The sequence below is a fragment of the Dunckerocampus dactyliophorus genome, chromosome 19 (genome assembly GCF_027744805.1).
Source record: "Dunckerocampus dactyliophorus isolate RoL2022-P2 chromosome 19, RoL_Ddac_1.1, whole genome shotgun sequence".
Classification (NCBI taxonomy): domain Eukaryota; kingdom Metazoa; phylum Chordata; class Actinopteri; order Syngnathiformes; family Syngnathidae; genus Dunckerocampus; species Dunckerocampus dactyliophorus.
In genome coordinates, this window is record NC_072837.1 from 20,462,501 (window position 1) to 20,485,726 (window position 23,226).

General features: G+C 43.9%; 1 protein-coding gene across 4 annotated transcripts in view; it reads right to left on the reverse strand.

The window, feature by feature from the left end:
- Positions 1–23,226, reverse strand: part of atad2b (ATPase family AAA domain containing 2B) — a 101,591-nt gene extending 78,365 nt beyond the window's left edge. For 2 of the 4 annotated variants that reach the window (XM_054762138.1, XM_054762141.1), the window contains exons 1-22: positions 23,028–23,226; positions 15,581–15,747; positions 15,451–15,482; positions 15,232–15,370; positions 14,955–15,054; positions 14,767–14,893; positions 14,525–14,692; positions 12,189–12,264; positions 11,998–12,099; positions 11,812–11,923; positions 11,630–11,745; positions 11,369–11,543; positions 11,206–11,294; positions 10,709–10,868; positions 9,946–10,036; positions 8,856–9,164; positions 8,322–8,466; positions 8,048–8,234; positions 7,220–7,405; positions 6,106–6,241; positions 3,260–3,453; positions 3,008–3,167 (exon numbers count right to left, since the gene is read on the reverse strand). In XM_054762138.1, coding sequence (XP_054618113.1) covers positions 3,008–3,167; positions 3,260–3,453; positions 6,106–6,241; positions 7,220–7,405; positions 8,048–8,234; positions 8,322–8,466; positions 8,856–9,164; positions 9,946–10,036; positions 10,709–10,868; positions 11,206–11,294; positions 11,369–11,543; positions 11,630–11,745; positions 11,812–11,923; positions 11,998–12,099; positions 12,189–12,264; positions 14,525–14,692; positions 14,767–14,893; positions 14,955–15,054; positions 15,232–15,370; positions 15,451–15,482; positions 15,581–15,747; positions 23,028–23,126 — 3,070 coding nt within the window. In that variant the 5' untranslated portion in view covers positions 23,127–23,226. The remainder of the gene's footprint in view (positions 1–3,007; positions 3,168–3,259; positions 3,454–6,105; positions 6,242–7,219; positions 7,406–8,047; positions 8,235–8,321; positions 8,467–8,855; positions 9,165–9,945; positions 10,037–10,708; positions 10,869–11,205; positions 11,295–11,368; positions 11,544–11,629; positions 11,746–11,811; positions 11,924–11,997; positions 12,100–12,188; positions 12,265–14,524; positions 14,693–14,766; positions 14,894–14,954; positions 15,055–15,231; positions 15,371–15,450; positions 15,483–15,580; positions 15,748–23,027) is intronic. The other 2 variants (XM_054762139.1, XM_054762140.1) reach the window with 2 other exon arrangements.

Consider the following 23,226-nt stretch of genomic DNA (forward strand, 5'->3'; position numbering starts at 1 on the left):
CCACAAATGGCCCCTGCGCCACACTCTGGACACCCATGTGTGTTTCACCAGGAAGGCGTTGTGCAGCAAGACTGACGATTGCGTCCAAACTCTATTTTCTTGACTCTGTTGGTCAGGAGCTGGGTTGCCTTATGGAGGGTTTTTACAGCTTTCAGATGTGCATTGCTCGGCGTTACGGAGGTGCCGCTCACTCCTGCTCGTCTGCTCAGTGAATTCTTCACATTCGTTGATGGCTTGTATTTAATTACACAATAAATGTGTGATGCAACAAACCCTTAAATGTGCACCCTTACTCGCTAAACATATCGACCATGTGGCTGAATTGTCTTCCAAGTATGAGGTGTGTTAGGAAACGGAAACGGCGATCATGGGCACTTGGAAGTTGGTGCTGAGCCAAACGCTATGAGTGTGAATAAGAAGTGCCGGGTAATTAAGGCTGCAGAACATGATCTGACAAGTAAAATTGATGAAATTTAGAATTACTACACCATCAACAATTACTTTAATTTTAATTCTTAAACTGTTATTCAATTAAGTAATTAATTCTGTAAAAATAGAATATTTGTAATAACAATATAGTTTTTATATACATTAGTTGTTTTTTTTACAACAATACACATTTTCATTAGATAGCATCACTTATGTTACTATTTAAATCATTCTTAAATATTTATTATTAAACAGTTATTAAACTATTTATAAATTATTCATATTCCAGATTTTTAAGAGCAAGTCGTCCAGAAATCGGAAGGTTGGCGGTTGGATCCTCGCTCCCTCCACCCAGTCACAGTTGTCGTGTCCCTGGGCAAGACACTTCACCCACCTTGCCTCCAGTGCTGCCCACACTGGTGTATGAATGGGAATGAATGTTTGGTGGTGGTCGGTGAGGCCGTAGGCGCAAATTGGCAGCCGCGTTTCCATTAGACTATCCCTGGGCAGCTGTGACTACAGATGTAGATAACCACCACCAGGAGTGAATCAATAATGTCTTCACTTCATTGTGAAGCGCTTCGGGTGCCTTGAAAAGTCATATCAAATCTACTCCATTATCATTATATGCATTTCCAAGCATAAATGATGGTACATAATTAAAATTATGTATTTGAATGTGTATCACACGTAAATACAGGTATTTTGTATATTTTTTTGTGTAATGTTTTTTAATTAAGTAGTAGACCAAGAATATAAAATTACTACAAAAATTCCTTTGTACATGTCTGTTACTCTGTGCAGGTGAGCAAATAAATGCCACCTGGCTGCTATTTGAAACAAAACTGGTTTGTGTTTGTTATTGTGGTTGTAGTTTGCAGTGGTGTGCCACACCAATGAGTTGTTTCTAATATTTTGGTTTCCTTCCTTGTCCCCTTGAGACTGATAAAATTAAAATTACCCCCTCCAAATACAAGACGGCCACCGGTTTGTGTTGTGGTCATGATCACAAAAACTACAACTCCGTAACGTGGCGTATTGTTGGGGTGGCGCAAAGGAGTAACAACTGTTAAAAGTTGGTGCAGATCGGGATAAAGTTGCTATTTGCACTTCCTGGTGTTCCAGGCTGCTTGCATTGGGGCCGAGCGTGGCAGGTGGCACCCACTTTGCCGTGGACATTACCGCCACCTACAGGACTGGAGGGGACGAGTAGAAAGTGACCAGGAGGAGCAGGAAAATAGTGGCTACGCTAGCACGACAAGCCCACCACCAGCGGATGATAATGAGCGCTTCCCAGCATGCTTAAAGGCTAAATTATGCCGTGTCCAGGACACACTCTGTTGGCCGAGGACCGAGGCTTCCGTTTGTCTTCTTTATTAAACTCCCTATTTGCATTTTCTCCCCTTAGTGTATCATCGGCATGCCTGCGTTCCTACAAATGAGCGCACGCTCGTCTGCAAGACTGATATGATTTATTCATTTGGGCTGGCAGAGAACTGCTTCCCATCAGTACCAGGCAAGGCGGGAATTAAAATATTTACATCAAGCCAATGGTCGAGTGCAGGCGTACTGTATGCGGTTTTCAATTAATATCGCTCACGCCTGCTGTCCCTTACGTGCTCTTGCAGTGAGTGCGGACCTTTCTCATGCACCAAAACCGCAATCCAAATTCTGATGAGTTTGTCAGCAAACAACAGGCCTGGTTCAGCGCTTGCGCGTGTATTTGTCTTCTTTTATGTTCCAGTGCTCGAGATGGGAACAAGAAGGCAAGAAAAGAAAGGAAAAAAGAAAAATCAATTCTAGCTGTGAGACAAGAGGCAAGATTAAATTTTCATGCATATGCAGCCTTTCCTTATTTTCAGCACCGACTGGGAGAGCGAGAGAGAGCGAGAGAGTACCAGGGAGAGTGTCTTTCAGCGGCGGAGCATGTTCACGTTCTTCATTTGAATTTTGTAGTTGTACAAAAGGCGGCAGGAGCTTTCGTAATTACAGCCCCTGTAGGCACACTTAATAAGTTATTAGATTTTAAAAAGCGAATGTTTTTGTTGTTTTACCCTCGCTCAATGACTAATGGAGCGCAACACAACTACTGAAAAAAAATGATCACACTGATTTACCGCTAGGGAAGCTGTGCATTAGCTCACAAAGATGGTCAATACTCAACCCTGCTCTATTTTTATCACTAATACTAAAAAGGCAGTGTGTGGAATTTCTGGGGTGCTATAATTACTTATTCAGCTGAGTCTGTGTAGGCTCTCAGTCGTACAGGAGTTGTCCATCGAGGAAAAGGCTTCTTGAGACGTCATCTGTACTTCTGTGAAGAAGGTGTCGGACGTTTCGCTCCTCATCCAAAGAGCTGTTCAGTTCATCCAGTTCGCTGACGAAGCTCTTTGGATGAGGAGCGAAACGTCCGACACCTTCTTCACAGAAGTACAGATGACGTCTCAAGAAGCCTTTTCCTCGTTATTTAGCTGAGGGTAACTTATTTTTCACACTTGACAATTAAGAATGTGTGGATTTTATCCTCAACTTTGTTTAAGGTGTTCTTGTCCATCGGCATGACCCATGCCAGTCTTACCTCCTGGGTCTTTGTCGGGGTTATACTCTAGCGCGTTGCTGCAGATGAGGTCGATGTCCACCAGGAAGTCTTTGGCCGTCAGGTAATGGTGCTTGTCAATCTTGGTCATGACGGTCGACAGGTCCATCGGTTGTCGGATAACCTCCAGGTAGTCTGACACCTGACAGCCGCACAAAAAGAACATGTCATTCCATGTCATTGAAGACGTGAAAAAGCCCCCCCTCCCTGAGCGCCACTTGACAACCTCCTCACCTCCTCGATGTCGACAGGCTTGCTGAAGATGTTGAAGCGTTTGTCTGTGGCCAGGCGCTTGGTCACGTCCCTGAGAAAGAGCCGCAGCTCCCGAAGCGTGTTCTCCTCCTGCTCGACCAGACGTCGCTGCTCCTCTGCGGACAGGACTCTGGGGCCCGGGGCCTCGGCCACTGGCAGCACCTCCTCGCACCTCTCTGGAGGGGCAGACGCAAACACGTGACACAACTGAAGAAGACTAATGAGCACCTCAAAACGGCACATTTCTAAATGCAAAAGATGGGTGGGTTTGATCCAGCACTCGGGTTCCGATACCACCGTAACTCCCCTATAAGAAATTTCAAATACAGCTGTCCCTCATTGATGACGTTGAATTGGCTCCAACACGACAACCGCGACAAGTGAATTTCCACAAAGTAAGATTCAATATTAATAACTGGAATATCTTGCTATTGTCACCTTTACACTCCTATTATTCTTTGTTTACCGCGCATTGCTCAGGCTACAGGATCACTGCAGTGACATGAGGGACAGCCGCCTCCTGTGTTTCAAATGCCTTTTTTACTCTGTCATCCACGGAATTTCGACCGGGCAGCCAGTCTCCCAGCAGTGTGAAAGGTAAAGTCATCTGATGTCACGTCTCATCAGTGCAACATTACTGATGCCTGGTGATCGCAAGACTACATCTAACTTGTCTTTCAATAGTTTTTGACTAACAATAGGCCACAGTCAACCACCAAGCAGCCATCATTTATTCGTTCATTATTTTTTGAAAAAACACGAGAGTGAGGGAGCAATACTCAAACGGCGAAGTAGCGAGGGGCGACTGTACCACCTGCACGTCTGTGCTTTAATGTTGGTAGCTTGTTACTGCCAGCAAACATAGTCAAAAGAATATCAGCAATCGTAGCCAATGCGGCTAAATTGCAACAAAGCGGCAAAGTTGAGTGGGCCCCAAATTCCTCCAAAGCGCTGAGAGAGACTAAGACTAAGATTTAAGTGATCGTAAACATTTAACTGCAGTTATTGCTGCTAAGGGGGGCCCAACCACTTATTAGCTTTAGGGGGCGATCACTTTTTGACACAGGGACATGTAGCTTTGGATGTTTTTCTCCCTTAATAATAAAAACTTTCATTTAAAACACATCAAACACAAGTGCGACTCATGACATGTACATAAATACACACGTACATTGCTAGATATAGTAAATATATGCAGTATAGTGTCTATGTTTATAGCAGGAGGTAGAGCTTTGGGACATGGTCATTTTAAAAGTAGCTTGCAGGCTGAAAAGGTTTGAGCGCACCTGTGCCATGTAGACACATGTATAGCCCATTATTTACACAAATACTGACCACAATTAGTTTGACATCAAATCTCAAATACCAACATCATGAAAACCTTTCACTACGCTTTACTTTGAAAAACGTAGAGCAGAATTGCCTGGTTGCCCTGTTGGCACTTGGCAGATAAAGAGAGGAAGAAAAGACAATAATGCTGACATTATTGCCAACAGTAAATTTAAATACTGAAAAAAAATATTTGCTGCCACAGCGACGGCACGACGCAGCAGTGACAGCCCACCTGCCATGCAGCCCACCACCACAGCTTCATAAAATCCTAGGGGAAACCCTGCTTGTGCTGCACACACACGAGCGTGCGTGCAAACTCCGCCAGACGCATTCACAGCTACTTAAAGAGTCAGATAAAACAAACTCTGCACACAACACAAAGCTACTATTAGGGCCCTGTCATTTCCACAAATTTCCAATAAAAACGGAATCTACAGCTAAACACACAATCTGTGTGTGTGTGTGTGTGTGTGTGTGTGTGTGTGTGTGTGGAAACAGTTATGTTTGCTGATATTATTTTTGGCATGGTTGCATATTAAAGCAAACAGAGCCCTGGTATCAAAATCAATAGATATCCAAATTCAGCTATCAGAATCAGATATGAAAAAATGTGAATCAGTGCATCACCAAGGTGTGGTACGGAAGAGTAAGGAGTGCTGGCAAGTCTGCCCAGCGGCACCTCTGCTTTCCTCCATCACAAGCATCGCTGACTCTAATTAAGCCTAATAGCCAGGCGCTCACATCACGCTTCCTCTCCTGCATCCTGTGCCCGCCTACTGCAAGTTTGAGTGCGGTGGTGCTTGTGCAGAACAAACCTCCAAATAGCGGCAGGCGGGGAAAACCAGAGGACCCCTGCCTGGTATCAATGAGGAGCCGGCAGATAAACGTTTGGCATCATTTCCATTTTAAAGCACAGAGGTGGCATAGACGTGGATACTTTCCCCAATACTGAGCTTGAACGGAGGACCGGGGCAGAGGACAGATTAACAGCTGGATGAGGATGTGATTAGGGGTTGGGGCATGACTCTGATGGGAATGGGGGGCCAGCCAACTTGAACAATGTGTGCCAAGTGGAGAACTTTACATCTGCTCATATCTACGGGCAATGTGACATGAAACACACCTTGCAGGCTAAATATTTAGCTCTCTTGCATGCCAACAGAATATGAATTACACACACACACTCAAACATCTTATAGCTGAAAGGTGCACTATTGAAGCTTAACCACAGCACAAATGCAGACCAACACTGCCCTCTAGGGTGCATGTCCACAACTGTTCTGAAAGCTGTAAGAACACTCACAGGTGAGTGTTTTTCCTTTTTCTTTGTTTTTTTGTGACACTTACTCCAAGCGGTTTACTTTTTTGCACATGTATGACAGTGGAGATGACACCATTTGACCCTGGTATAGATTATGTCTGTTTCCATTATTTTTATTATTGGTCAAATTCTTTTCTAACAGTAGACATTTTTACACTTTTAGGGCAAAGCATACCAGTATTCTTGGGGCGTGGTGGGGCTCTGGATGCTTGGACCAGCAGCAGGTCTGAGAAAAAGATCCTCCTTGCTTCTTCCCCTGGAGGGTGCAGCGTAACCACCTCGCCGTAGGCCTTATGGAACATACTCCTCACCTGGAAAAACACAAGCAGGCATTTAGACAAATATAGCTGCATTATGTTTCCACTTCTCTGGTACTGTATATTTGAGGGAAGTGTAGCGTCAGTTCACTTTGGCACTGTGATGGAGTTCAAGGCCACGCCCGCTGGGAAGCCCCTATTTTGCTGACCGAGCTGCTCTTTTCTGTCCGACTCACATCAATCCCTTCCCTCTTATCTCCAATGCGTTTGCTCGCTCTATGAATTGTCTCCTGGAGCTGCTGGAATCTTTGCGTTCTCCTCAGATAAGGAGGATTTACAAAAAAGGAAGTAAAATTGGGGGAACGTTATAACGGTGCAGCCTTTGCAGCACACCATGGGTGATGGTCCTCGCTGTTTTTCATCATGATATAGTCGGCAGGGTGCGGACACGGGGGGAGACGGATGATACGTGTGGAGAATGGAAGATGACAGAGGCATGACACACAAATGATGAATATTATAATTATAATGGATTCGATTTTTAGAGCGCTTTTGAGGATAACAAAGCACTTCACAATGAAGTCAACCCCTTATTCAGTCACACACTGATGGTGGTGGTAAGCTACATCTGGGCTAATGAGGCTGCCATTCATACAGCAGTGTGGAGGCAAGGTGGGTGAAGTGTCTTGCCCAGGGACAACGACTGCATGGAGAGAGCGAGGATCGAACCGCTAACCTTCTGATTTCTGGATGACCCACGCTACCTCCTGAGCCACTGCCACCCCTACATACACAACACAGTCTGACATGCAGTCCCTATTAATGCTCATCTGATGTGTGGTTACACCTTTTTTTCTTTCTGCCAGCCGTTACAAGCTAACCCAAAGCAGGTGGTGTCAACCCTGCTTGGCTCTCGGTGAGAGAAGAATAAATGAAAGCATTACCATTGGCAGCAAGGATGTAGAAGCCGGGCCACAACAGAAACGCGTGAGCGTGGCGATAAAATTAATGGAAATCTCGACACCTTCTCACCTCGTCGGACATCCGCGAGTAGGAGGTCTCGGCGGTGGCGAGGATGAGGACAGGGCAGAAGGAGGGTACGTCCTGCAGCAGGGTGAGGAAGGTGCTTTTAATTGTGTCGCTCACCGTCTCCCACCAGTCGGAGATGTGCGGCACAAACACCACGCTGGGAACGCTACGGCAGGCCTCGCGGAAAACCTGGAAGTGCATCACGTCGGGATTAGAAAGCTCATTGTTGCTCATGTCCAAACTTTTTCTACTGAGGGTCATATATTTAAAAATAAAAGGATGCAAATTTGCAATGTTGATATTTTGTACATATGCAAAGAAGTTGTACTGTATATATTTCAGAAAAAAACTACATCAAACACGTATTGATGAACTTCCGTCTTTCTTCCCCCCAGTTTTGCTGTGTTTTTATTTTCCATATATTTCAAATTTCTCTTCTTCAATAGTGTTCATAAATGTTCTTTTCGTAATGACTTCCATGTTATTTCCCCCAAATCTAATTTTCCAAAAATTATAACTTTTATTTTGTCTCTCATACCACGACTTTTTAAAAATAACCTATTTTTCTTTAATATATCTACGCTATGCTACTAAAATCACAATTTTCTTAAATATTCCAAATTTATTCTCGTAAGTGCCACTGTTTTCTCTTCATGTTTTTACTTTATTCTCGTAAAATGAAAGCTGTTTTCTGCTGTTTATTTTCCAATTATTATTCAACTTTATGCTGCTACAATGTTTCCTCATACAACATACAAAAGTTATTCTTATAAAATTACGACTTTTTCTCATTAGATTACAGCTTTTTTTAATGCATTTTTTGTGCGCGACCTGAGCACAGGACTCCTCTGGTGTCTTGGCGCTGACGGAGTAGAGAGTGGGCAAGTCCAGGTGGTGCACCGGCAGCTTGTCCAGGTGGTGCAGCAAGGCAGGGGCAAGGTGGGAGCTCTGTCCCGAGCCCGGGGGCCCGGCCAGGAGCAGACGGGGCCGGTATGCTGTGGGCTGCTGGAGGGCGGAGCTGCATTGGCGAGCAGAACAGACTCATTCATTAATAGTGCTGTACTGTCTGCTGTTTGTATGTAATACAGAGTAGTACACGACTCACAAGGCGCAATGAATGAAGGGTTTGTGCATTGCAGATTTGGAGGACGCCGTGCTCATCGGGGGCACAGCAGACTGGGCTTCGTAGATGGAAGAGTCTTCATTGTCATCGCTGTACACGTCCTCTTCATGCAGTTGATTGTCACCGCCTAACACGACACATTAATAGAGTCAATATCTAGATAAATAATGCAGACGCCACATGGAGGTAGGTGCCAGTCTGAAGGAGGATTGCGGGGGCGTGTGTTTTGTATACTATTAAGTAGGACTTTAATGTAGCCAATGCATTAAAAGACAACTTTTGGGAGCTGCACCGCGCAAACCAACCTCTACTGACTGGTGAAGGGAAGCCAAGGGGGAGAGATAATGAACTTCTATACGGTGCCAGCGAGGAAAGCGTACGTAACAACTGAGACGTTGCCAACTGAGACGACGATGTCCCCGTTTAGCAAGTTCTAGGACAGGATCCAGTACCCTGCTAGCCTCCTTAAGGTTCATCACATAAGTAGAGAAATGGTAACAAGGTACGGGTCTTTACCGTGTGTATCCCAGTCGTTGCACTGAGCGTGGGGGAAGACTCGGACAAGAGCTTTCAGCACGAAGGAGAAAGAGCTGGCCAGCAGGGGCCTCAGGATGGGCGACAGGGCTCGGCCGGGGGGAGCCAGTGCTCTCTGGGAGGCTGGTATGATGGCCCTCATGGCCCTGCCGAAGTCGCCCGCGCCCAGCACGATGGAGGCAACGTCCAGCTTCAGCTTGACGCTGCTGCCATATATCTGAGGGTAGCGGCGGCGCAGCGCCACCAGGGCCGCCTCAGTGCAAAGTGCTTTGATGTCAGCGCCACAGTAGCCTGGACAGCAACACAATTATCTTAGCTTTGTTTTATAGCTGACAAAACTAATTAGTATAAGACCTAATAACATATTTTATTAGTGATCAATCAATTCATTTTGACAGCAAATAAAAAACAATCAGGGGGCCCCCACTTTGACACCCCTGAAATACAGCATAACTCCACACTACGCCACAAAAAAAACATACAAAAAAAAAATATTAAATGAGTGGAATGGACACTGTCCACATTCTATATTAATAGCATATTGTGTGTTTTTTGCTTTACTATACTACTAACAGATACCACTAACAGACACTAGTTCGCCATCAGGGCCAGCTAAGGCTGAGTAGTTGTACTCTATTTACACTCATTCAATTCTTTGACACTTCCAACACAATTAAAGGGACTTCAAACATTGGTTGTCATAGTTCATCATTTTTATGGAGGAGGCCAGTTGAATCCTGGAACACATTATTTCTATTTCCATCATTTACTATGAAAGAATATTAATTGTATTTATGTTTCCAGTGTAATAATAGTAATAATCACACAGAAACATGAATACTAATTATTCCAAAATAAATCATTCTTGCTGATTAATTCTATGATTATTATGCATAAATATTATACACCCAAGTCAGCTGGGACAGACTCCAGCACACCCCCACAACCCTAGTGAGGACAAGTAGTATAGAAAATGAATATATTACACACACACACACACACACACACACACACACACATATATTTCCATGTACTTATGCGTTATCATTAGAAGTTAATGTTGCGCTCTTACCGACACATTTTTCTGCAAGTTCATCTACAAATTCCTCAGACAATTTGGGATTCCAGTCCCGAGTATGGATCTGCAAGATGTGCTTTCTAGCCTGTTGAAGAGATGGGGAAAAAACAAAAGGGAGACACTTTCAAGCAAGCAAAATGACGACTGACTGAAGTCTTGTTAGTTGTGACAGGAGCGAGGAATAAGTACAAAGCGACAGGTTAGAATGTCTTTAGTAGTTGTCACAGTCAAAGGAGACCTGCCTGGTGTGTTGAATAAGACGGCAGGGATGAAAGAAAGCACGGGTTTCATCACAAATAAAACACGTCAAGTTTGTGCTGGAGCTCTTACTCCAAGCTGACGGCACCGCAAAGACCGGAGGTGAGCTACGTGTGTTGCATCACCGGCGCAGGACTCTGGCTTTGACGGGCCGACGTTTAGAAGCGAAGTGCTCACTATTGTGAAGAGCAGCAACCCTTTTTCATCATCTTTCATCACACTTGCGGCATTGGAGGGGCGCTTCACGCATGTTTCAGTATTGTGCCGTGCAAAAGGCCAAGGATAGGTCCTCGGATAGTTTTTTTTTTTTTTTTTTTTTTTTTAAATCGGTGAGAGGTCACTATTGCAACAGGATGCAAGGTTTTGCTGTGTGTTCTTGTATGTATAAATATCATCATGTTGCTTTTTAGAAAACACAAGTGTAATGTGCAGTACATTGTCTCTGGTTGCTTGTGCATGGCAACACAGTTCTGTGGTTAAGGCATTTTTTGTCTCTCACCGTCTTGTCGGGCAGGTTGAACAGAAATTCCCGGTCAAAGCGGCCGGGCCGCCGTAGTGCCGGGTCAATAGAGTCAAGTCTGTTGGTAGCACCAATGACCACTATCTCTCCGCGGCTGTCCATGCCGTCCATCAAGGCCAGCAGAGTGGACACGATGGAACTGTAAGACAAGAGGGAGGGAGGTAAATAAACTACAATCGATTGGACGCCATAATTGTGTGAATGCACTTGCGAAGTGGCAACGGCTGTGATATTTCAGCCATATTTTTACTTTACTACTTTTGTAATAATGGGAATGTACAAAACAAGCAATTGGAATTCCAGTAATAAGAGGCAAAGCGGAGTGCAGTACTACCCTGCAACCAGCAGAGGTGCTGTTGATTCTTTCTCGGCTAGTTTGCCGTTACCGTTGTGTGGAAAATCAACATTTTTCATCTGAAATAATATATACTTTTTAGATGAGTAAATGTATTGGAAAACAAGTTTTTGTGTCTTACCTGTGGATTTGATCTTGCCTACTGGAGCGAACTGGAGCCAAACCGTCAATCTCATCAAAGAAGATGATGGACGGCCTCATCAGGTAGGCCTGATCAGGATGAACAGCCAAGACTGGTAAGGCATTAGCATCCAAACAAAATGACAAGGTTTCTAGAGAGTCACCTGGTCAAACAGCAGGCGCAGCTGGCGCTCCGATTCGCCGACCCACTTGCTGAGGCAGTCGGCACCTTTCCTCATGAAGAAAGAAACCTTCCGGTCTCCCTGGCTACACTCGTTGGCAAGGGCCCGAGCCACCAGGGTCTTTCCTGTCCCTGGAGGGCCGTAGAATAAACACCCCCTGTCGGGACCAGAGGGAGGACAGTAAGTACCAACCTCTAACGCGTTTTCCATCAGTCCAGAATGACAAAAACATCTTGGACCAACCTTGGCGGCTGAATTTTGAACCTCTCAAAGACTTCCGGGTAGAGGAGCGGGAACACGACCATCTCCTTTAGTGACTGGATATGATTGCCCAGGCCGCCCACATGGTCAAATTTCACCTGCCACCCGTCACCATAAATACTTTAGTAAAAATATTTGGGAGTTTTTTGGTGTTGCCAACTCACAGAGCAGTCGAGGTTCATGGGGTCCACATCTGCAAGGCTCGCTCCTACTTTGGTGCGATCACGCAGGACGCCGCTCGCCAGGTCCTCTGCAGTCAAGTTCATAGGCAAACACCTGTGAGGAAAAGAGCATTGAATGAAGAGACGATCAAGGAAACCGTGGACCATCTCATCCAAGCTTCTCATCACCTGTTCCTCGCCCGAGTCATGCTCTTGCTCTTCCTCCTCTCAAAGCGTTCCTCGTCAGAAGACGAGGTAGTGTCGCTGCTGTGGATGGCGTGTTTCTTCACTCTGCCAACAAAGAGCAAAGCCACCATTGTGTCACTCAGATTTTCCTGACCTGGCATGTATTTCCAATGGGAGCATGCGCTTCCACCAACCGTATATGGCTTCTTCTTGCTGGGGATCTGTGAGTGTCAAAGAGCGAGGGGTTGCTTTGCTTCCTGTTCACCGGTTCTGGCAATAGAAAGAGAGTAATGCTTGCAAGCTTCAAATAATGCTAGAACGCATGTAAGCACTATTAAGTCAGTATAGATTCAAACACTGTCAAAGTCAGCTCAACTTCTGCCTCATACAGGATCCAGACATTCAAAAGGATGCAAGTTTGCTAATATGATATTTTGTAAAGCATATGCTAAGAAGTTTTATATACATATATACATACACACACACAGTCAAACCTGTCTTAGCGGCCACCTTTGTAGAACGGCCACCTGCCTATAGCAGCCACTGAAAAATCCCCCGCAGCAAATTTACATGTTATAGACCCTGTGTATCGCAGTCACCTGTCCAACGCGGCCAGTGGGACTCGTTTTTCAATCAATGAAGCCGTCGTGTGGTCGTGTGTAGACTTTAATTACTGAGTCCTAGCTCAGTCACAATCATTCACAAGATCCACACAAACTTTCAGTTGTTCCGACATAAAAAAGCCGTCTTCTTTTGAACTTGCTATTTCCTGGTCAAACATGTAACTTTAAGAGCATTTGCACCAAAACATTACCGCAAAGTAGGCTGGGAACAGGACATGCTCCCAGCAACGCTACAATTTTAAAAAAAACATACGCTAGCATGCATGCGGCAGCGGGAGCAAAACTGACTTCCGTTGTAATTAATTGAAGTATTTTAGAATGTACTCACGTTATTTTTGATCAATCCTCATCCACAAATCCATCAAAAGTCCTCATCTTCTGTATTTGACACAAAAAAAGCCGTCTTCTTTTCCGTTCGCTACTAGTCTGTTAACTTGTCAGTGTTATTCAGCTCCGAAGCCAAGAAGGAAACTTCGCCTGTTGCTTCTGCCAACTTTATTTATTGAACGCGGCCACCAGACAGCAGCTCAGAACACACACACACACACATCTCTCAGCATAGTCTCTCCCTCCTGCTTGCCCACAAGGAAAAGGTTAAACAAGCCCCACTACATAGCTGTCCAGCCAATGCCTGTAACAAGTGACACCGTTTACTTCCTGGTGTGCACTTGTCAATACTGTAATGCCGCTTGTTGTGGGGAAGGAGAGACTCACGTCGCCGATGCACTTTAATGGCTTTATTAACAGCGGAGAACACTGCAGGACTTTACATCCACGCCAACATAAACACACTTCCCAACTCTCTCGAAACTCACAGCTAGCACTGAGGCTAGCTCTCCTGTGCGGGACGCCCACCGTCACTTCCCGTCACTTCCTGATGAACTAAAGCTGTAATGACACTCTGCCGGATAAAAAGTAAAATATTAAAAGCAAGCGTAAGACATTACTAGCACAGCTTTGTTCTGTGGGTGGTGGATATATTCTATCAGTTATTACTAAGCCTCTAGCTTCCTTTTAGTAAGTGAAAACCTTGGCTATGATTGCACTACATTGTCATGTAGACCTACAAAGTACACTTGGAAGAACAAGAGGTGAATAAATGTATTGCAACTGATGTGAAACTGATGAGGGGTAGGATTAAATAAGCTTTGCTTCTTCCTACTCCTTTTTGGACATGCAAAATTGTGAATTGTACTATGTGATGTGCTACTGTTTGACTCATATGCATGTTCAGGATGAATTAAAACCATGAACCATGATAATAACAAGCCTAGTAGTGCTGTACAACTTTTATCCGCAGTCCCACAGTGCCCTCTACTGGTCAACATTATTATTTAAAAAAATTCCCCCTTTTTTTCTTTTTTTTCCTCTACTGGTCAACATTCAAACTGGACGCCAACCTGTCTCTAGAGGCCACCTGTCTATAGCGGCCACTTTGTGCAGTCCCTCTAGTGGCCGCTATAGACAGGTTTGACTGTATATATAAAAAAAACTGCATCTCAGCTTTGTCATGTACTGTAGATGGAAAAGTGTACCAATTGTATGAACTTTACTCTTTGCTTTTTTCATCCCATTTTAGCTGCTGTTTTTCATTTTCCACATATTTCAACTTCCTTCTTAAATAACATTTGTAATTTTTCTTCTTGTAATATTATGACTTTATTCTCATAATATGATAACTTTTTTCACCAACCTAATAATCCCAAAAATTACAACTTTATTTTGTGTTTTGTTTATTTCTCATATTACGACTTTCAAAAAATATATGTTTTTAAATGTCTCTCTTTAACTTAATGCTGCTAAACTTACGGTATTTTAAGTTATGACATTACTCTGATAAAATGCTGATGTTTTCTGGTTAGATTATTTTTCTCTTGATTTTTATCTTGTAAAATGTGACTAGTTACCAATAGGTGGCGCCTCGTATCTCTGCACCGTCTTGCGTTGCCTGAGGTTGTACGGCCTGTCGTTTTCCTCCCCGGCTTCCTCCGCTTCATCCCCGTCGTCGTCTTCATCATCATCATCATCATCATCGTCGTCCTCACCATCCTCCTCTTCTTCGTCCTCGTGTGATTCTGCAAGTTGCGTAAAATACATTTTGACAACAACCAAATACAGTGATACCAACAAAGCAATTTTTTGATCCAACCTTCTGTCCCCTCCTCCTCCTCCTCCTCTTCCGCTTTGCCCATGACTTTGTGGTGCGTGGGCAAACTGAAAGCACCCCGGCGCATGGACTTCCTTCGCTTCACACGAGAGTACATGTCCATGTTTTCCTAAAAAAACATGTTTGTTTCCGTTGCTCTGCTGTTTTTCCGCCATCTCTCACATACTCACCTCCTCCGTGTCTCTGGTCCACATGCGAAGACGCTCCACCTCTCGGTTCTGCCTGATGCTGCTGATGTTGTCCATTTCCTGGAGGACAGCCTCAGCAGTGCTGTTCAGACACACAATAATCATAAAAAACAATGTGATGAGCTAAAGGCGCAACTGTAGAAGTACAACAGGACAAGGGTTTCTATGTGTGTTCCTCCACTACCATAGGTGGCGCCATGTTCCCTTTTTAGCCTGGTAATGAACTGTGATTTGGATGCCAGCTGGACTTCCCGCTCACCTGTTAACCAGCTGGTCAAACAGCAGGCTCTGGTTGAGGTGTTCAAATTGGCTCTTCCTCACTCGGCAGCTCCTCTTCAGCTCCACATGGCCGTTCATGTGAGAGTGGTCGCCCTGCTCCTTCCGGTGGCCCATATGGGCTGCAGCGTCAAAAACACAACACATTTAGTCAAGGTAACACATTCTTTTCATGTTTTTTTTATGCCGTGTGTGACATTACCATGTCCGTTCTGCATTATTCGAGAGGACAACCTGAAATGGAAAGAAAAACATGAGGATTAGATTTTAGGCTTGACTTGATGCTGAGGGTGTTTACACATTCATACGTGCAAAGGCCTTCGTCAGCTGACCTGGTGCGGTAGGTGGGAATGCCCCAACTGACCCTCTGGCCTTTGGTCTGGGGCGAGGGCGAGGTATCGCTGGAGCTGGGCTCCGACACCATCTGCCTGCGGGACCGCTTGGACGGTGGGCTGAGCCGCGGGCTGCTAGGAGTGCTCACGTCACTGCTCATCTCCTTCTGGAGACGGCAAAGACAAGGTGCCCAATGTCAGAATTACATGGTTGCTATGGTATGGTTTATTTCTATTAGACATGCTTAACATTACAGAACATCATGTGGATACATTTGCACAATTCAACCAAAAAGGAGTAGGAAGAAGCTTGCATTTATCATTTTTATTTTGTTCCCTTTGTTCACGTGCTGTGTGAAAAGAAACAAGGTTTTTGTGCACTGTTAAGGAATAAATAAAAATACAAGCAACAAATAAGCAATACATTGTTTTCATGTTCAAATAAACGAAAATAGAATGAATTTAAAAATGAAATAGAAACTATGTGAGAATAAGTGGGGATATTAAACAATGAAAAGTAAAGCAAGACATTGACAACAAATATATAAATATGGGAGTAAACACTTTTGACAAAATTGCACAATTCCTGAGTAACTTCTGGGTAGATAATTGTATTTTCAGGACTATAAGTCGCTCCGGAGTATAAGTCGTACCAGTAAAAATGCACAATGAAGAAGAAAAAAAACATATAACTCGCATTTTGGAGGGAATTTTACTTTATAAAATCAGAGACCAAGAACAGCCATTTCATGTTGAAAGGCAAGTTATAGTAATACCAAAAAAAGGGAGAACAACAGGCTGAAAGGGCATCTGTTAATGTAATGTGAATAGGTGGTATGTTAACAGTTCTTCAGATAACAACAGCCTGAACAACCCGCATGCCTTGGCACCTACCTGGGCGTGGGTGTGGAGACGTACCTGCACTGTTGACAAGCCTCTCCCAGCAGCACGTTCTTCAAGCACCCATTTATCAACGTGTTCCTGTAGCTGTGGCCATCTAGCTTTTAGTCCGCAATTAGCTTTTTTTTTTCCTCTTCATTGCAGTTAGAGTAGCCTTCGCTTTTAACCAGTCACTCACAAGTGTTTCTCAATTACCGTTTTGGGCTGCATACTTCACTACTTGCAGCGTGTAATCTGCACAATATGATTTTCTTTTTGGGGGCATTTGCCTTGTTCTGTCTTTCTCAGTTGTCTTTATAAGCGCCGTGTGGTGCTGTGAACAGGCATGCAGACGGAACCACGTGACACTCCAAACCACAGAAGCAGAAAGAACGGATGCCCATAAGTCGGTCGTCTTCCGCTTACAAGAAGTGGCATTACTTCTGGAAGTCATGACGGCAACAAAATATCAGGAGAATGCCGACTGAGGCGAGTTATGCCCGTCCAAATAATCATATTAAGTTGGCTTTTGACAGCGACAAGGCAGCGGTGGGCCGGTGACGTCAACGTTCTTGAATTGCCTGTATATAATCCAGCGTTTTCAGATTTTCCCCCTCTGCAAGCAGTTTTCACAAAAAGCCGTTGTGCCAAATGTGTGGATGAGAGGCTGAAACCATAAAATACTGAAAACGTTTCTGTGTGGATAGTTGTTTTTCTAAGTTTATTACATGAGTGATAGGAGTAGCAGCCTAGAGCGCCCTCTCGCGGCTGCCAGTGTGAAAAACAACGTATACAGTACAAGTCGCAGGACCAGCCAAACCATGACAAAAAGTGTGACTTATAGTCTGGAAAATACTTTCATTAACAATGGCAATGTCTTGCTTAATATTGCTGAATTTGGCATCATTTATGTTATTATTGTGACTTGAAGGTGCTTCAAAGATGCCGTCATCTTCATATTTGTCCAGTTCCTTGATGTCTTTGAGAAAAAGAACTCTGGCTTCTTCCAATTGTTCATTTAGTTTTTGCAGTTAGTGCTGCAGGTGCCTCGCACTTTCCCCTGCTTCCTTAAGTTTAGTGCTTTCTTGGCCATGTCAGGATTGCATTTTGTCAGACACGCATTGATGTAGACATTTGTTCCTTCACCCTAAAAAATGCTGGGTTACTTTCTCTACACGACCACTGTGTTATGAAATGTTACCCATTATGAGTTATTTATATGGGATTCAGGTTATGGCAATACAGCAGCTGTGTCATTTGATCTACTCAACCGTGTGGTTATAAATTTTTTAACTCTTTATAGTTAGTTCTGCTCGGTTGACAGAGTGATTGGGTTGGGTTTTTTTTTTCAAATGCCATTGGGTCATCACGTTTACAGACGTGCTCCCCCACTGCTCCGCCTCCCCACAGGTAAAGACGGCAGGCACCATTAAACCAAAAGAACAAGACGAAGGCGGCGCCAAGAACCCGAATAAATACTCCCAGTGGAAGGCCAATAGACAATAAAAAGGTGTGTATATGCATACTACATTTCATTGACATTGTCAAGTTGCGTGAAAGTAGTAGCCTTGTTCAGCCTATTTGGTTACTAACAAGGCATTTATCATGTCAGCACACAAGGATGCAGCTTTTCTGTTTGTTCTTGGCCATTTAACCAATGAATTATTGTTTATAATGCCCATGAGCATGTGGCCATGTTCATTTGAAGTCCACCAGCTAGGACATTGGCTATGTTGTTGGCTCCCTTGAGTGCTAGCCAGGTAAGTCGTCATATTAAGGACAATTCCAGTCAAATTCTACCTGGGGACATAACTTGCGAATATAAGCTTAGCTCAAGTTGCATGTATGTGTATATGCAATGTATTATATATCAATTATTTATGAAGGATTGGTTTATCTATATCAGAAGAGCCCATTTCCAAATGGCGCGTTTTTAAGGCTTCTTTTACATAAATAGCTGCTTCTTCCATTTATGCATTTCAATAGCAATATTGCTTCTCAAAATTGGTGGACTTAAAATGCGGGTCAAAAAACTTTTCTTTTTACAAGGCGCTATAACAATTCTATTTTTTTCCCAATATGGCGCTAAGTCCATCTGAACAATCAGAGCGCAGAGTCTCACAGCCGCTGACTGGTTTTAACCAATCAGAGTGGTGTGGTCGCTGATGTGTATTACCAACAATGCATTGCAGTGTTTAGCTTTCTGTTTGTTTGTTTGTTAGCAATGGCATGAATAGTTCATACAAAAGCAATTTCATTTTTTGCTTTTTCTGCTAAATTAAAAATGATTTTATGATGCAAAACATCCATATTTTAGTGAATGACAACATTCTTTAGTTAATTTTTTTACAGAACCTTAAAATATCAGATGAACATGCGTCACAGCTGAAAGACCGGTTGAGAAACAATTATCAGCCCCAGCAGTCCCCACGGCCACGTGCTTTAGGCACACCAGTTGGAACATGGATGGAATCATTGGAGAGTTCCCTAATGATCAGAGGCATGCTAATTTAGGATCAACTTACATGGATAAGGATGCAATGTTTATGTCTTGTTAGTGTGCCACATTGAATTAGTTTTAACATGTTTTTTCCATTTTATTGATCGCACAGGACTTTCCTGTCCTGCATGGGGATGCTGCATCAAAGTTTGAAACTTGGCACCCCATTTATGCTGAGAAGATCGTTTGTGCACCTGGCAAGACTTGAGGGGAAGCTGAAATGGACCCTTCCTGGATGGATTTACAACAGGTAATATATCCTGGGCTTCCCTACTGAGACTGCTGCCCCCGCGACCCGGACCCGGATAAGCGAAGGAAAATGGAATGGAATGGAATGGAATATATCCTTCTTTGCAAAACTTGCAAATGTCAACATAAGGTTTCAGCAGTGAGGCAGGTCTAGCTCACATCTCTAAATGTGTCAAACCAGAATTTAAAAGCTGACAACAGGACCGCTAGCCTAACTGGGGAACACATTGGGGGCATTCTGCGAAAGTGGCTCAACCATCTCAGGCTTTTTGCTGAAGATGCAGCTCAACAAAACATAAATTCCCTAAAACAGAATTAAACGGTATGCAACGGTGGTTATCAACTTACTTCATCAAGTCTGGTTTTGTGCCAAGTGCGCGTTCAGGTTTTTTTTTTTTTTTTTAATCATATTATTTTACTTACACTGAAAAGTGAGGCGATTCCAGCCAGAGTGTTTTACCCGAAATGAGCAAGCACTTAATATGGAGCGTTATGAGGAGTTCCCAAAAGATTATGACTGCTAAAAGCAACACTGTGGCCACCAATAGAGCAAGGGAGGACTGCTGACATGCCAGCATGCAGCATGCAAATGCGCAAGTTACAGTTTTTATACTTCGGTAACTATACCATACTAGTCTTTTCATTTATAAGTGCGCAACTTTGGAATATTAAGACTCATCCATTTAACAAATAAATACATTGGAGCACCAACTGTCTTTTTTTCATCTTTTAATATTTCTGTATGTCGTTGTGACCACTAGATGGCAGTGTTGAGTTGTGGCAACCTTTAAAAACCATTTTTTTCCTTGTTTTAATGTTTTGTTCCAGTTGATTCCATCTCACTTATAGATGGATATTATCATCTGGCAATGCTCCTTTTTTCAATGTTTTTTCCTCCATGTCCCCTCAGCAACGTCATAAGTTATCAATAAATGGTGACATCATTTCCCAATCAAACAGTGGCACTTTTATAGCCAATTTTAAGCTGAAAGCTGGGACCAGGTTATGAGTTTAGCCTAAGTTGCCATGGTGATACAGCTGCTTTAAAAGAGCGACCTTGGCTTTCCACTCAACACAGCTCGCTAACCCACTAAACTGGCTTCACAGAATACCCCATGACCTTGCCCTAAACTATTAACAGGAACAACAAGTGTGCTAGGATGGGGTGTCTGTGGCAAACCCCACTGTGGCTGTAGGACCTCAGTATTATTTTACGCACCTATAGCCTTTATTTGACAAAATGACAGGAATACCATTCCACATGGTATTGATATCTACAATGTCTTCATACAGATGCTGTTCAACCCTCCCTGACACAGCTGCTATTCTGGCTTCCTCCAACTGGGTACGCCGTGGCGCAAAAATGATTAGCCACACCATAGAGGAATGCAGCTTGGCCTGTAAGTCCTCCAGCACATCTAATGGAGCACCTTGTATTTCTTTTATAAACATATATACCTGGGAAGAATGTGTGCATGCACACACGCATAATCCAGCTTTGTTTTACTGTACTTGCGGGATAGGCATGAAAAATAGCTTGACAATATATGGAAAATAGCCCATCTACAACCTTACGATGCATTGGTCACCATCAGAATACCTCAGTAGTGCCACAGGCTGATCACCTCCGTACCGTACCACACCAAACTGATGGAGTCATTTGTTCTCAAACAGGCCCCGACAAAGTATTGAGCGCAGAAATGAATATATTAAAGGGATACTTCTGTTTTTTTTTTACATGAAGTTGTATGACATCCCCATCAGCAGTATAGTGCATCAACGATGACTTCCCCCCACTTGGTCCTTTGAGCCAAGTTGTGATCTGAAAAGTAGTTACGCCTAGTTGCTGGGGTCTCTTAACTTGAGTGTTTTGCTTCAAATCAATATGCGTTCAAAAGAGTAATACATTTGCATCACATAACCACCGTTTTTTTATTTTAATTCTACTGAACTTGATTCAGTCTTTCTTCATTCATATGCTCACACTTGTCTTACATTTTTTCACAGTTTCTTTTTCAGCCTGGAACAAACATGGTGGAGGAGCTTCATGAGGCCAAGGCATCGAGAACATCCCTGTACATCCTGATGCTGGGATCTCAGGACTTTGTCATTATTGCTGGACAGGTCAACGTGCTGGGTCGGAACAACTAACGCTGGGCTGGTGCTATAGTAACCCAGCGGCTGGGTTACAGTTGGGTTATTTTCAACCCATCATTTTTTTGTGTGTTTCAGCTTGCTTCTCCGCCTCAACAATGCCAACTTGTTTTGGTTTGTGAACTTCGGTGCTGACAAGTATGGCGTTATTCCTGCCAGAAATGCATGCAACGATATTGATGACATCCGTATCCACTCCCTTAGATTGCATAAAGTTGTCCACCTGTTGCTGTGTTGAAGCAACATCGTGTTCTGCTGTTATCAGCTGCCCTGTCATGTCACATTGTTCATGCGCATCAACTGTTCCAAATCATCAATTCTGCACTCGAGATGGAGCCAATCTGATTTGGTATCAGTACCGGGTTGTGATACCAGTGTAATTCACATATGGGAAATTGCCCCTGCTGGGATTTCCAATCCATGAGCCACGTCTGTGCTTTGATGTTGCCAACAAATGCGGGTAAAAGACTATCAGCTACAGGAGCCATCTCCACACGTGCACTGCAGCCACCCTCTTCACTTGCACGGCACACATACACACATTAAAAGGTACCAGTCAGAAAGAGCCAAAACCAGGGGACCACAGGGACAAATCTTATTCAATAGAAGACAGAGGGCAGCAAGAAAACAAAGTGGAGACTGGAGTATGTAGTGCTAGGGCACCAAAAGGAGGTGAAGCCACACCGAGCCAAGTAGGTAGGACATCTATCCATACAGACACACAAATATGCCCCCCTGTGGCTGTAATCCGCAAAGTACCTTTTGACTGCTGACCTTTTAGCTTTGTGGATATACAGTACTCTACTGCACTGTTCTGTGATGTCTTTTATTGAGCAATTAAATCCTAGGGACAGCCTTTCATTGAAACATGGTGAAATAATATTCTGTAGTTTGTAACACTAACTAAAAATATGAACCAAGCAAGCAAACATATTATAGCAGTTGAACTCCAAACCTGTTAACCATAGTCGCTGTTTGCTATCAGCTTTTCTGACAGGCAGATGTTTACATTCTGAGACAAACGCTGTCGATCGTCTTGCATCATGGTCATAGTTGGTAACGGCGTGTATTGGTAAATAAAGTGAATGTATAGTATTTACATTGCCGAAAGTTCATCAAGTTCAGACTTGCCTAATACGGGACGCGAGCCAGCCAACTGTTGTGATCCCTTCCCCCACAACAAGCTAGCTGTCGGGCTAGCGCCAGTTATTTCACCTAATCTAATAACAATAAAAGTGTTAAATCCCTCGAAGATGGTAATACACTGAAGCCGTAAAAAGATTTATGTCGAAATCCGAACAGACTTACTGTGAAATGGTGACGAGGGAGTATAAATATGAAGCAAACTTGTCTGGGTTCAAAGTGGCAAACACAAAGGGAACTCAAGTTGAAGCTAGCCACAAGCTATTGTCGCTAGCCTTCACTTTAAACCTTCCGTAATAAAATCCTGGGTCAATGACAGGCGTTCAAACAGCCTCGTTGAAATGTTTCGCCATGTGTGAATGTGGTCTGGTGGGTGTCAAGTCCCGCACCGGTGTCTTGTTGCGTGGAACAATGCTCCAATGGTAAGGGCACCCACCTCCAGGCCACACGGTTACAAGCTGCTCTAGCTAGCCGTGCCGAGTGCTAGCTAGCCGGGCGAGAGACAAGAAGAAACCGGCTTACGTGTTCGTCAGAGTGGCGTTCGTTCCTCGACGACGAGCGAGTCCTGGAGGAGATGAACGGGCCGCTACGCGGCCGCGAGCTATTCCGAGTGTTCACCATGCTTATTCCCGTTGAAAAAGCTCCCAAACCGGCTCCAAACACTGGCTCATAGAGCGCAGCATCCAGCCGCCATTTTCTCGCTCTCGCTCTCACCCTCTCT